Here is a 14,774-nt window from a genome sequence, read left to right as displayed (position 1 = left end):
TTAGAGTCTGTGCAGCCTGAAGACTTGTTTTATTTTACAGATGCTCTTCAGGTATCATGTGTATTTGATTCATAGAGAGTCTGCAGGGAGGAAAGAGAGAAAATGCCCAGATCCAGGTTCTTTTCTAAACTATTACACCATGTCTGCACTGGTCATAAGCTTCAACATGGTATAAATCAGTGAATTTGTGTATTTTATGGTTTAAATTTGTAAAAGTCGCCACACAAAAGTTGTTAAAAGCTTCTTAATTGTGATACTGATAAAAAAAATAGCAATTCAAACAAGAAAATGAACCCCAATGAGTTCCGTGAACTTAATCCATTTGAGTAAACGAAGCAAATTTGAGCACAGTTAAACCTAATAAATGAACAGAACTCAAACTAACTGAATACTGTAAAACCCAATAAGTTAAGACAACTCAAACTATTTGAGGAAGTCGATTGCTACAAACCATTTTAAAAACTTATCTATACGAGTACTGTGAAGTTAATACACTTGAGTTGAAGTAATGAGGTATTTAATTAACCCTTTAACACTGAAAAGTTCAAAACTCAAATTTTCAAATGAGTAGAATTAGCTTTCAGTCAATTTTGAGGTAACTACACTCGTTTTATTTGATACAGTTGAATGTTTAAGGTTTGCCGTTAGTTGTTCATATGTGAGTGACAGATTTTTGTCTTATCTCAATAGTAAACACATCTTAAGAGAAGAGTGAGGAAAGCTATTATTACTAAAGATTCATAGGCAAATCCATTATTTACCTTAAAAATTTTTATGCATAAATAATTCATTTATAAATACTGGAATACTGCAGTATAAATGGTTTTTATTTCAGACTTTGCTTCTACCCCTGGTCTTATTATATTCTGAAAATATACAGAATTAGGGCTGAAACAAAATCTAAATCCTAGTTATTGTTTTTAATACCATCTCTTTGAAAACATACACAATCTTGTGTTAAAAAACTGAGAGCTTAAGTGTCTGTGACTTTAAAACAAAACTATTCCCATATTACCGACATGCTGTTTTTCATTGATATGAATTTGTCTGTTAATGCTTCTGAAGTGGCAGACACCATCATCCCACTTGTCCGCGATTTCCTGTTTGTTTGTTTTATTGTGTGCGTTCTGCATAGTTTAGTCGCGCAATTGGGATTGGTCAGAACAAAAGTGTGCTCACTTACTTGGATAGTAAAACTGTCACATACAGACAGCAGTCACGCATTTGATATATTTCATAATTCAGCCTCTTGCGATTTAGCCAATTGTGACAAATTAAAATTGTGGTTGCGATTTGGTTCGATTAATCCCATTGATCCTAGTTTCACTGAGAGCATTGTTCTTGCATATGTGCAGCAATTTGACATGCTAAAAACTCACTTTTTATCCATTCTCTGATAGAAGCTAGCTGCATGTTAATCAAATTCTTTGTTGCCGGTTTATCTGTGACTGGAACAGTGCTGATTCAAAGGCTAGCACACAAACCTTTTGCATTTTCACACCAGCAAAGCTGTTTGAGAGAACATAAACCATTGCATTTTAAAATAAAAGAGTCATTTTATAATCGAAACAACAAGGAAAAGTGAGTTAATCAAATTAATCTGTTTTGTTTAACGTCAAATCACCCAGCCTTATACAGAATTATGCTCGTTTTGTGTTTGTCTGAAATTAAAATTGCTTCATTTATCCGCTTGTTAAGTCGTGACATATGAAATACTGTTTTCAGGTCCAAGCAGCTACTCATTTGAATAGAGAAAATAATCTTTTATGACCACTTTTTAGTGATATCACACATTAAAGTGAATTTTATAGAAACTCATGGTTTACATGACAATCTCTGGACTTCTCTGCATCACAGACACCAATATTTCAATAATTAATAAAAAAATAATCGCTTTCTGGTTATCTGATATTAGGCACGGAGATATATATTGCGATCATGATTTTTGAAAGTATTACAGCTCTTTGTAAATGTTTATTAGTACCATTTGTTGAGTCTTCCCATACAGTTTAATATAGTGTTTGGACCCGGAAGCTGCTTTGTGTGACGTCACACTTAACAAGCGCATAAAATGTATTAATTGTTAAATTAGTAATAGACATTGCAATTATAATGAAATATTTTCTAATACAAATAATAAAGTGCAATTTATCTCTTCAGTGTTGTCAAATTTATCTTGTGATTTTTTTTATTTTTTATTTTTATTTATTTATTTATTTTTTTTTTTATCTATTTATTTTTCTGCCTTCATATCTCCTAATTTATTGTACGCTATGTTGTTAATTGTAGTTAATATATTATATATATATGGTTAGTCTTGCAAAGTGTTTCCTGTATTGGAAAAAAATGGTGTGTGTAGTGCATTGAAAACTAGGCACAGTATGCTAATGTGTGTTTGTGGTATGTGCCCGTTCAAACTATTTACCTTCATTACTAAATGCAGTGTGACTGTGCATAATTTAGCAGGTCTGCTAATTACAACTCCTTTTGTTTCACAGATAAAGATGTGGAGTCCACAGTAAATGTCAGTAAAGTAACTAGTGTTGCTGTCAGAGCCACAGTGACAAAAGGTAGAAACTCTCCACCGCTCCTTTTGTTATGGCGATTATTGGGAACTGGTGAAATAATCAATGGGCTCGCCGGTGGGCACTAACACGTCGTAATAACACCCGATCTGGGGTCTGGTTTTTTATTTTTATTTCTTTTCTTAAATAATCAGAATTTTCCTGTACAGGCACCAGTGCTATCAGCTGGGAATAACGGTGATGGGCACCCTGCACTTTTCTTTAACCTGCAGTTCCTGGAACTAATGCAAACTTTCTAGCTACTGCTGTTTTGGAATAGGTTGGGAATTGAGGGTTTGGCCTGAGGGGTCATTCAGCATTTCCAGAAGATTGTGTCCAGAAGGACAAAAGCAGTGGGCCTAACTTGATGGTCTTGTGTTTCAGAGCCGGTGGCGGAAGGCGCAGTCTCCGTGGGACGAATAGTAGGCTCAGGTACAGCCTTACAGCAAAGAGTGCACTCTGGTCAACATCAAACCCCCCCAGCTGCTATTATAGGAGATCTGGTTGTTCTGGGATAATGTCCTCCTATTCATTACACATGGAAAGGCTTTTTCACATCAAAAGAATATGCATCTTGTTTTCCAAATAACAAAAAAAAAAAAAGCATAAAGATATATAATAATTATTCTTGAACACAAAATGGGCATTCAAGAAGGATCATGTGGAGATGAAGATTAAAGTAATGACTACTGAAAGGTCAGCTTTGCAATCAGTTACATTTATCTTAAAATAAAAATAGAAATTTGTTATATTAATTAGTAATTATAGTTAAAGGATTGAATTTCTGGTCAAATCACTTTCAAATCATGGAAGGGCTTCCGCTGCGTAAAACATATGCCAGAGTAGTTGGTGGTTCATTCCACTGTGGCTATCTCTGATAAATCAGGGACTGAGCCAAAGGAAAATAAATGAATAAATGGTCAAATAAAGGAATTAAGGCAATAAAATGTATTAAAGAGACTTTTTTAAGACCAAACCTTTTAAATGATATTATACATGTGATAAACTTCAGTTTTGTATGTGGTGCATGGTGTGAAAGGGACTTATTACCAAAAATCCCCCCCAATCTCATTTGAAAAGGTTTCAGGGCTGTAATCTCAACAGACAGTAAATTACATTCATTTACAGTGGATATTGTCATTCTTTGTGCCAAAAATAAGCCTTTCCCTAACATATTTGAGCTTGAAGAGGCCAATGTAAGCATAAACGATGAAATGATCCAAAGATATCCATAAAAAAACTTAATGTGGTTATTAAAAAGAATATATTAATTCAATTGTTATAATTATATATCTTTTCAAAGCTAGCGTATTTAACTTTTTGACAGCCTGTACTGCAGCTTTAACCAAGAACTCCCTACAGGATACTTTTCTTTTTTTGATGGAAACCTAGCCAACACAAAAATGACTAGGAAAATCCCTAAAATAATATGCATTAATTTGATTATCTGGCATTTGCATACCTTAGATACATACACTAGATATTGCATACAGACCGTGAGCATGCGTCAATAGCGCCGCCACATTTGCACAGTGCTCCCAGGACAAATGCCATTCAATTGTACTTCTTCGAGACTAAAGCCAATCTCAAGATGCTGGACTTTTGCGCTGCGTATGGGTATAATAACAAGCAAACAAAGAAAACAAATCATAAATGCATAACATATCATAGGTAAGATTTAGTTTTTTTATGTTTTGTTTGTTACGAACTTTTGTGCTGCACAAGTATTGATGATAATACAGTCCTCTTACTGCACTGACTGATCATAAGGCAAGGTAGCACCAACTTGCACTAAATTCTAGGCTTATGCTAATTTTGTTAAATAAAATCAGCAAACAATGTAAATTAAATGTAACTGAACTTGAATTTTTGTCTGCTAAGTTCAAGAATGTTAGTTTTTGAACTTATGTCTGATAACATAACAGTGCCTGCGCCATAATGTGCATACTGTCCACTCTAAATTATTAAATATTACAAATGTTATATACCCTATAGATCAGAAAGTGGAAATGTGGATGGTTATCACAGGGATATTGATTGTTCACAAGAGTCGTTCATAACAGGGATTCTTTCGCAAACGAATCGCTCCCTCCGTTAGCATTAGAAGTCAAAGCGGGAGAGGAAGTTTGTTTCAGGACACTGATTTGGTAAACTTTAACAGGTAGGAAGGATGATACATTTTCGTGCACACCAACACATGTTCATTGTCGGCAATGCCCAGGCGGTCACATGTCTATTAATGTAGAAAAGTGATGGAAAACTATCATTTTTGCAGTTTTAAATAATATTTGCATACTGACCACCAGGAAAACTCCCGATCATAGATAGATGTATAAATGTTTACATATCTATGGCTCCGGTTGGCCAGTACTCCACTACAGCTTGGTTCCACATTCATTTCAAAGGAGCATTTCTTCCAATAGACAACAACAGCACAGGCGACATCTAATGTAAATGTCTGCATACTGCACAAATATATGTAGTTTCCCACTGTTATCTACTGACTGTTTTAAAAATGCACTCCTGCATTAATTATTTGTTTTAAAAAAGCAGGTTAAATATTTATTCATTCATGCCAATTCAGTGTACTTGCACATGCGCAAAACCATAAGCACAATAAAGTAGTAATGTCTTAATCTCCGTCATCACTGCACCTTTTATTTATTTATTTGCTGGTGAAAGTCACATGAGTGCATGATGGCATAAATAAACCATTAACAATAATCATTGGAAATCATTGGACATTATTCAATAACCATTCTCACAAACAAATCTGCAACAGCAGCGCCAAAAGCACGTGTTTGCGGTGTTTATTTTGTTTTATTTCATTTTTTCTTTCATAAAATTAGAATGTAAAATTAACACAAAATGGCAGCTTTGACAACAGATATGCATCATGTACATGTGATACCTCTGTTAATGGAACAATAATTACAATTATTGCATAGCAGATTTTTTTTTACAAAGGCACAGTGTTTTGTTTTTTGGCAGCGTTGTTTATTGTAAAACCACAATTATTTTTAATGTTGTCTTCCACGAATCTTTAAGACAAAAATACTTTCATTTAGTCTTTACATTTTCCACAGAGCCTTGTGCGATTGTGATAATGTTTTACTAGATTACAAGTAGGGCTGGGCCGATAAATGATATTATATTGAATTGCAATTAAATAGATGTCAATAGCAGTGATGCTATTGAATTGCATTGAATTGTATGAAGTTTATTCACAAAAATACTTAATTTCCCAAAGGGCTGCACAATATATCATTTGAGCATTGATATCGCAATGTGTGTATCCACAAAAGTCACATTTCAGAATTAGATTACAATTAAAGATTAAAAAATAAACATATGATTATTTCTAAATCATACATAGACGACCCTATTATTTCATCAACTTAGAATTATAAGATTCTATCTGACATTTTTGTTAATTTAGTTATTGGCATATTCTTTTTAAATGATAAATTAATAAAATTTTGGAATGTTTTTTTTTTATAAGTTGTTAACATTTTAAGAGATGTTATTTAAAACAACAAATGTTACACATACCTTTTGCTATATGGGATGCAAAAATCTCAATACCGCAAAATCATTCAGAACGCAGGCAGAACCTTATAATTCCGAGGCGACAATTTTTTGTTTGATTGTTCAATTTCTGTACTTGACTTCTGTTAGTGAAATTATATTCATATCTCAATATATATCGCAGCAATATAAAATATCGCAATGTCCGATTTTTCCAATGTTACGCAGGCCTATTGTCCCTTTTGGTGTGAACCTTGCATAAAAGTGTATACCTTGAAAACGGTTATCTTCCCTAGCCTAATCGCCACCTGTTGGTTTGAGGTGCCTTTAGCATTTATCATTTGATTTTTCCATGTAGGTGGAGAATAAAATTAAAAAAAAAATCACCCCCCCCCACCCTCCACTTTGCAATCAAACACCCCCCACCACCCCCAACTGCTCTTCACTTTGTGATCACAAGAACACCCCCCCTCTTCTATTCATGATAAATCACCTATAAACCCCCCTCTCCCCGGACTTCACTACATGATCACTCCTGCCTAACGCCCATCATAAATGTAGTGTTATTCAGATACAACACTAACGTTTTTTTACTAAGCGGAAATTCAAACCATTTCCCAGATGACGTGTGACGGTCGCTAAATTTCGATGACCAAACTACCAAATAATACCTGTTTGGAGTATAACTGCATTCAACATCGGGAGGTGCTATAATCACTCTCATAGAAGAATTTTGCTCTCACAATCCAAAATAAATTAATTAATCGAACATCAGTGCCCGAAAGCTCCGTCCCTTCTGCTTTATGGGCGAGGGATAAGCTGCGAGGGTTTTTAACAGTTAAGTAACTTCATCATCCAGGTACTTAAAGTGCACTTATTCATTTAGGAACAAAACAAATATTTCAGTGTGAACGCACTACATACACTATTTACACTACAAATTGGTGTAGAATAGTGCATTAGTATGCGATTTGGGACACACTCATAACCTTAGATTATTATTTTTATTTTTATTGTGTGTGTGTGTGTGTGTTCAAACCCACTTTAAACTGCAAAAGAAAACATGGTCCAGCATATGAAAAGGTTCAGGGTTTTCTTGCTGGTGAGGGTTTACCGCTATGTAGAACAAGACTACACCGTAGACCCAGTTGGAGCATCTAACGCCAACTGCAGGCTGCTGTGAATAATAGCATCTGCTAAACCTTCCCTTTTAGTTTCAGCAGTGGTCACCTTTTTTTAACCAGTTCCTCCTCTCCATTCTGCAGCATCTGCCGGGAGACTTGAGCATCCGCGGAGTTCTCAAACTCTCCTTTTCCATGCCTTAGTGCCATATGATTAGCAATGCTGACGCTGAGAATGCCACAAGTGTTGCTAATGAGAATGTGTAGCAGCTGAATTACTGTTTACCTGTTCATCAGTGCTTTATTTTTTTCAATCTGCTTTGTAATTCTTTGGCTTTTCTGTTTAATGTTCGTTCGTTTTTAGCTGTGCTGCATTGCTCACGCTGTCAACGTAAGCATGCGTAAAGTCTGTTTTTATTGTTTAGAAGAAACGAAGTAGGCGTACATGTTTTGATTTACAGCTTTTTAAATTAATTTTTTCCTCCTCTCACTCACCTTTTCTGTTTTATTTTTCCTCTCTTCTTTTTCAAAGCTTAGCTTCATTGACACCTCATAGACACCTATGGTCTAATGAAGCCCGCATAGGTGGAAAGCTGCTTTTTAACCTGATTTCCCAGCTGAACTGTGGAATGTTTTGGCTGGTCTAATCTAATGTTTGCTGCTGCTTCTATTTAGACTAAAATCTTTTAGATGTAACCGTGAGATCTGTATGACTGTTAACTTAAACATTAACATCTTTAATGTTCTCAAAATTCACCACAGTTGCATTTTGACATGATGATGGCATAACAAGTGAGGATCTACACTTTTCTTGTTTGTTTGTTTGGCTTGTGATCGTCTGAACTGATGGTAATTGTTCTATTTCTTTTCACAGTGTTTGATAAGCAAGGGTTCATGCTGAATCTGGACACAAAGCTGTAAGTATTCTCTGGATTCTTTTTAACAAATAATGAGAAAAATAATCTAACTTTTTGATATTCTATTCATTTTTATTACAGTTTGTTTCATATTTATTCTTTTTATAACCACAGATTTCAGATTTCAGATCTGAATGCCTTCAGATTTTCAAATAGTGTGTCTTGGCCACATATTGTCTACATATATGGACATAACCAGGGTTGGTCAAAAATATATAAAATGCATTTTAAAATGAAATACCAAATACCTTACTTTTAGGTGTATCAAAATAAACGGTATCAAAAAAAAAGTATTGTATTTTGGTATTTTCAAAATGCTATAAAATACTTTGTTTAAAATCTACATCATTTAAACGCACCCCCCTGTTGCTTTGGATGTTATTGACTCTTCCATTTAAAAAACAAGAATTGAAAAATCTTAGAAGAAAGAGTATACTCTACAAATAATGGTAGTTTTGGATGGATTGCTAAGGCCAAATGTTTGTCGTTAAAACAAACAACATAACAATACATCCAGTATTTGATCAGTAGGTCCAAATAGTAAAGATGAAAGCCTTAAATTGTCACAGCATAAAACACAAATATTAAATAATCAAAAACACATACAGTACTTATACAGTTTTTACTCAAGCAAAAAAAAAAAAAAAAAAGATTTCTCAAATTCTGTGAACAAACATTTTTAATAACCTCTTTATTTAAAAGCCATATAAAATATTAAAAGGTTGAATAATCAATGTACAGAGATGAAGGTAATTTTACTGACCACATTTGCTATCAAACACTGTTTACTTCACAAAGTCTAGATTTGCAAGGAAGAAATGTCATGCTTCTTTGCAAAAGTATTTTGAAAATACAAAACACTGTATTTTATTTTGATACACGTTGTGATTGCTGTATTTTATCGTTTATTTGGTAACACTTTAGAATAACACTTTTGTATAACTAGCAAATAGATCATTAATAAACTTAGTTATTGAGTTAAAAATGTCCTGTTAAATAATAGTTATTAGTTTGTTAACTATTTTTATCTATCCGGTATAACTAGTTAATAGTCCATTAATAAACTGTTAGTTAATGAGCTTTAAATGACTTGTTAAATAAAAGTTAACAGTTTGTTATTTATTTATAAGTGTGCCTTATAGATAACTATCAAGCTAACAATATATAACTCACAAGCTGTTAGTTAACAAGTTGTAAATGACTTTTTAACTGTATTTTAATGATTTATAACTATACCTTATAAATTAGTAATAGATCAAGAACAAGCTGTTAGTACATCATTTCCTTAAGACTTTTAAGTATCTGTTAATAGTTTATATATGCCATCAGGAAGTTATTCTGGTGGCAACCATTCTTCATTTATTAACTGTAAGTAAATGTGGAACAGTTGGGACTTTAGAATAACCTCCCAATAACATATGTAAGGTAATAACTAACACTTAAAATATATTAACTAACACTTTACAGAACAGTTGTTTATAGTTATTTTTAACATCTAATAACACCACTACAACTTTGTAGAACTTTTTTAATAAAATATTTTTATTTATTGATTTTGTTTTCATGTTTAGCACAAAAAGTGCCCAAACCTCATGGGTTTGTATTCTGTTGTATACTGCTGTTCTGCCATGTGATGGCTCAGTATGTGCGTTTCTATACATTCAATACAATGTTCAACATTTCATCTGTGGAGTTTCTCTGGTAAAATGCAGCACACAGAAAAGCCTATGAGTGGAACAAGGTAAAGGTACAAAAGTTTTACAATTTAAATATCACATCTAATTTCTGTAACTTGTTCCATCCATTTCCTGTTCTACGAAGTTTCACTGGTATTAGTAGATGGTTAACAAACTATGAACAACTGGTCTGTAAAGTGTGAGTTCATGTATTAGTTAAGTGTTGGTTATTAGCTTAAGTATGTCTCTGGGACGTTGTTCTAAAGTTGCAACTATTCCTCATTTACTAAGTTAATAAATGAAGACTAGTTGCAACTTTACAATAACATCCCAATAGCATATATAAACTCACAACTGATACTTAACAAGTCTTTAGTAGGTAATTTACTAGTTTGTTTATGATCTTTTACTAATGTATTAGGTATAAATGTAAATCATTAAAATACAGTTAACAAGTCATTTAGAACTTAACTAACAGCTTGTAAGTTATCTAATGGCTATCTATAAGGCACAGTTATAAATAATTAACAAACTGTTAACTTTTATTTAAAAAGTCATTTATAACCCATTAACTAACAGTTTATTAATGGACTATTAACTAGTTATAACGGATAGTTATTCTAAAGTCTTACCATTTCGGTTTACAGATTATGTAAAAGTCTCGATTAAAAAAAAACAAAAAAAAAAAACACTTATTCCTGTCTTGGGTCACATATATGAGGTTACAGGTACTTTAAATTTGTAGGCAATTAGCATAACCTTGCTAATTAAATAATATTGATTTGTTACTCATTCTAAAAGGCTCAATTAAAAAATAATAATAAAAATAAATCTTACCCTTTAAAAATAGTCAAAATGTACTTTTCAATAGATCAAGTGATTGTAACCTTCATGGTGAAATATAAAGAAAATATTGGGTGCTAAGACTGAAGCATTAAAAGCTTTTGACTCCATTCAGTGCCATTAGTGTCTTGAAATCTATTCCAGCAACCTCGTGTGATGTATTATAGGTCTGTGTGTGGTAGGTATATGTTTACATTTCATCTTTGAAGCGGCCAAACTCTCAGACTCTCACCTCGCCCTAATTTCTCAGTGTTGAGCATCAGAGAAGACACGTCTGTCCACACCACGCGCACGTACAATAAGCAAAGCCTTCGACAGGTTTAGATTTCATTGACGCTGTGAGCAAAAACTGTCTGTGTGGTGCACTTCATCATTCAGCTGGCCTCAATCCACCATCCGCTCTGCTGCTTAAAGACTCGGAGCTGTCACGACAACAAAATACGACACGGTCCCATTGGGCCAACTACTTTATCAACATGAAGGCTATGGCAAATAAGTGTCTTGTGGCTTTTATTCTAACTGTTGAAAAGCCATTTAGGGTAGGATGTTGTGATGTTGATGTTGAAAACTTTGCTGTAAACTCTGATTTTACTGATTTTAATATTGAGATTAGACCGTATTCCATTATAGTAATCCCATTTGCTAATGTTGTTTAACTAGTGTGCTGTTTTATGCTAAAGCATTTGAAGAGTTTAGATGCAGAAACCCCTAAATGCCATCTGAAATGTTCCTACAAAATGAGCATTCTTTCCAGACTCCTGTGTATGTTCAGTAGTATTACTTTAAAGAGATCGAATAAATGCTTTTCCTGATCTTTAAAATGCAATGTTTCAACATAAACAAAGGAGGCTGATAAAATTTATTTTTGATGGAAATTTTAGACAACGCTGAGTTTTTTTGCATCTGAACTCGTCATTTGTTTTCACACTACTTATTATTTTGTATTATGATAGTTTTTTTTATTAGATACTATTATTCATTAGCTATAGCTATTCTATCTGGGCACTTTAGTGCATTTTGCGCACATTTACTGGCCTCTCAGACCTGACCTGCGTCCTCCCCACCTGTTTATTTGAATTGCTTTCGGTGTGAGCTACAGGTTATTAATGATGTTGCTCACTTTACGTGGTAGGAGCCTGTCTGCTCCCTCATTCCATTTTAAGCAGCACTCCACTTTTTTTGGGAGTAGACTCAATTTACAAGTCCCCTAGTGTAAAACAGATTTATTATTTTTCAATCCATTCATTTGATCTCCAAACGGGTGCACTTTTAGATTAGCTTAGCATAAATCATGTTATCAGATCAGACCGTTAGCATCTCAGTTAAAAAAAAAAGATTTTTAATAAAAAAACAAAGTCAAACAAAAAGTGCCCAGGGGTACCTTAAATAGTGTGTCGGTGCTCTTTGGGAAAGGGATTAATCAGAATAAACAGCAAAAATTTGTCCAAGGCACTCGAAAAAAAAAAAAAATGTAACAGTTATTTTGCGTTTTATGCAGCAATGTTTGCAGCACAGTTTCTTAATCATTACTCCAAAATTAGTATAGTTGAAGAGTTCAGATGCAAAAACTCTCTAAATCCATCTGACCTCTTTTCTTGAATATGAGCATTTTCTATCAGGCTCCTGTATTTACAGAAGGTTCAGAAGTTTCATTTTATATATAATAAAATGGTCATTTGCTGGTAAATAATTTTTCTTTTCAATAATATCATTTTTCAATATCATCAATTTAACAAGGTAGATTTTCTCTTTCGCGTCAAAACCAGCTAAATCTACTTGTGCTTTCTTTTGGACAAGACACTGTATTTATTACAAAAAAAAAACAAAAAAAAAAAACACTAAAGTTGCAATTCTAAATTATTTTACCAAACATAAAACCCATTACACAAACCACCTAAAATAAAAATACATAAATCTGTTAAGTAAGTGGTGGTTCATTTCGCTGTGGTAACACCTGATAAACCAGCCAAAAGAAAAATGAATAACTGAAATCTGTCAAGTGCATAAATCAATAACATTAAAATGAACATTAATTAAATAGATGAAATAATTAAATAATTAAGTTATCTTAAATTGGTTTTTAAATGTTTAAATAATCATGTTCCAATCCTGTTTTCTAAGCTAATCAATCGGCATCAAACCTCCCACAGAGTTACACGGGCAACTGCTAACGGTGACTGTCTAGTGCCAAAGTGTAAGACCTCGTTTGGTCAATCTGTCTTCTCTGTAAAGGGAGCCAAACTGTGGAATGATTTACCGGTTAGCTTAAAATCAGGAAGTAATCTAAATATTTTTAGTAGGACTCTTAAAAAGTGGTTAAAAACAAAACAGCAGTGTTTGCACAAATAGTCTACTGTTAGTTGGTTGGATCATGTCACCTTTGCTTTTGCCTGCAGTAATTTTATGTAAAGAAATTTGTAAATTGTAATGTTTTGTATGTTTTATTTTATTTCTATTTTGTCAATTTTAAGCCCCCTGTGGACAGGTGTTGAAAATTAGCAAGTTTGCTAAATCACTTAAACAAATGCATTTGGTTGTCCAGTGTAATTGTGATGTCCATGTCAAATAAATAAATAAATAAAAAATAAAGTAGAGCAATGTAAAAACTGTAAACATTGTAAACTAAGCTTGTTAGATTGAAATAATGTAGTGTAAAAACATTTTGAAACATCAATATCTGTACATTGTCCATTAATATAAAAGCTTATCAGACATTAGGTATCCGCTTGTTAAGTGGTGATGTATTGGTGACGTATGTAATACTGTTTCCGGGTCCAAGCCGCCACTCATTTGAGTTGAGAAATCATTTGTTGATGCTCACTTTTTATTCTTATCACACATTCAAGTTAATTTTATATAAATTCATAGTGTACACAACAATCTCTTGGCTTGCTGCATCACAAATACCAAAATTTTAACAATTTATGAAAAAATGAATTAGGGTGCTTTCACACCTACACTTTTGTTTTGGAACGTATCTCGTTTGCCCAGTTAGCGCGGTTCGATTGGCATATGTGAACAGGGCAATCGCACTCTGTTCCGCGCCAAAGTAATTGCTCCGAGATCGCTTGAGTGAGGTGGTCTCGGCTCGATTGAAACGAACCCTGGAGCGGTTCGATTGCAGTGAGAAAGCGATCCGATCCGAGCGCGGTTATATTACAGTGTTTTATGGATATGTAATACGGCATACGGCTATATGAAGAGAGAATTATGAGTAGGGCGGAAAGTTTTGAGAGTCTCCGGACGCCCGCAAACGAGTGATGATCTCCCGGTAATCTCGCGTCTCTCTCCCAGTCCTCAAATAGGCATCGACGCGCACCCTTCTCACCCCTCCCCATCGTGTCTCTCCTCAGACACGTCATGCGCGCGCACCCTGTCAATCACCACCAAACCACCATCTCTCCTGACAGCTGAGCGGGACGCTGCAAAATAAACCCTGACACTCTGACCAATGTGAGGAGAGTTTACTCACACGTGACTTGTTTTAGCTCTTTTGGTCCGATTAGAAACTTTGCAGTGTGAAAGCGAACCACTCCAAGAGCAAAGAACAATGTAACAATTTTAATCTCTGTTTCGGAACAACTGAATCGATTCACAGGTGTGAAAGCACCCTAACTTTCTGGCCATTCGATATTAGGCATGGCCATATATTGCGATCTTGATTTTCGAAAGTATCAAATCGCTTTGTAAATGTTTATTATTACCATTTCACGAGTCTCCCCATTCAGTTAAATAGAGCGCTTAAACCCGGAAACCACTTCGCGTAACGTCACACTTAACGAGCGGAATGCTATACTTCGTATAGGTATTATGAAGTATCATAAACAATGTATTTTTTTTTATATATTATACCCATCTCTTAAAAAAAATTGCTTAAATTAGTGAATAAAACCCAAGGTAGGCCTGCTGGACAAAAAGGGGATGTCTCAGATACTTTTAGAAGCTGTCATTCATTCATTCTCACCATATTCAAGGTCTTGGTCTCTTATTCGTCTCTTGTTTATCCTCATGGCACCCATGTGCAATAAAAGAACGACATCTTAACTTCGCCTTTTATGAAAGTTGCTTTTTAATGTATAGCAAATTGGACTCATTATGAATGCATGTTACACTTCCGACTGTACA

At 34.1% G+C, this 14,774-nt stretch overlaps 1 protein-coding gene across 21 annotated transcripts in view; it reads left to right on the top strand.

The window, feature by feature from the left end:
* Positions 1-14,774, top strand: part of st3gal3b (ST3 beta-galactoside alpha-2,3-sialyltransferase 3b) — a 165,918-nt gene that overhangs the window by 75,066 nt on the left and 76,078 nt on the right. For 7 of the 21 annotated variants that reach the window (XR_015477670.1, XM_087239188.1, XM_087239191.1 and 4 more), the window contains exons 3-5: positions 2,499-2,570; positions 2,949-2,996; positions 8,088-8,130. Coding sequence is in view for 18 of the 21 variants with exons in the window: in XM_087239188.1 (XP_087095314.1) it covers positions 2,499-2,570; positions 2,949-2,996; positions 8,088-8,130 (163 nt within the window). In the remaining 3 variants the exon portion in view is untranslated. Of the gene's footprint in view, positions 1-2,498; positions 2,571-2,948; positions 2,997-7,980; positions 8,006-8,087; positions 8,131-14,774 lie in introns of those variants that run through there. The other 14 variants (XR_015477672.1, XM_087239199.1, XM_087239198.1 and 11 more) reach the window with 3 other exon arrangements.

Source organism: Danio rerio, chromosome 2 (assembly GCF_052040795.2).
Source record: "Danio rerio strain M-AB ecotype USA chromosome 2, GRCz13ab, whole genome shotgun sequence".
Lineage (NCBI taxonomy): Eukaryota > Metazoa > Chordata > Actinopteri > Cypriniformes > Danionidae > Danio > Danio rerio.
The sequence above is the reverse complement of the archived record's forward strand: the minus strand, read 5'-3'. Positions and strand labels throughout refer to the sequence as shown.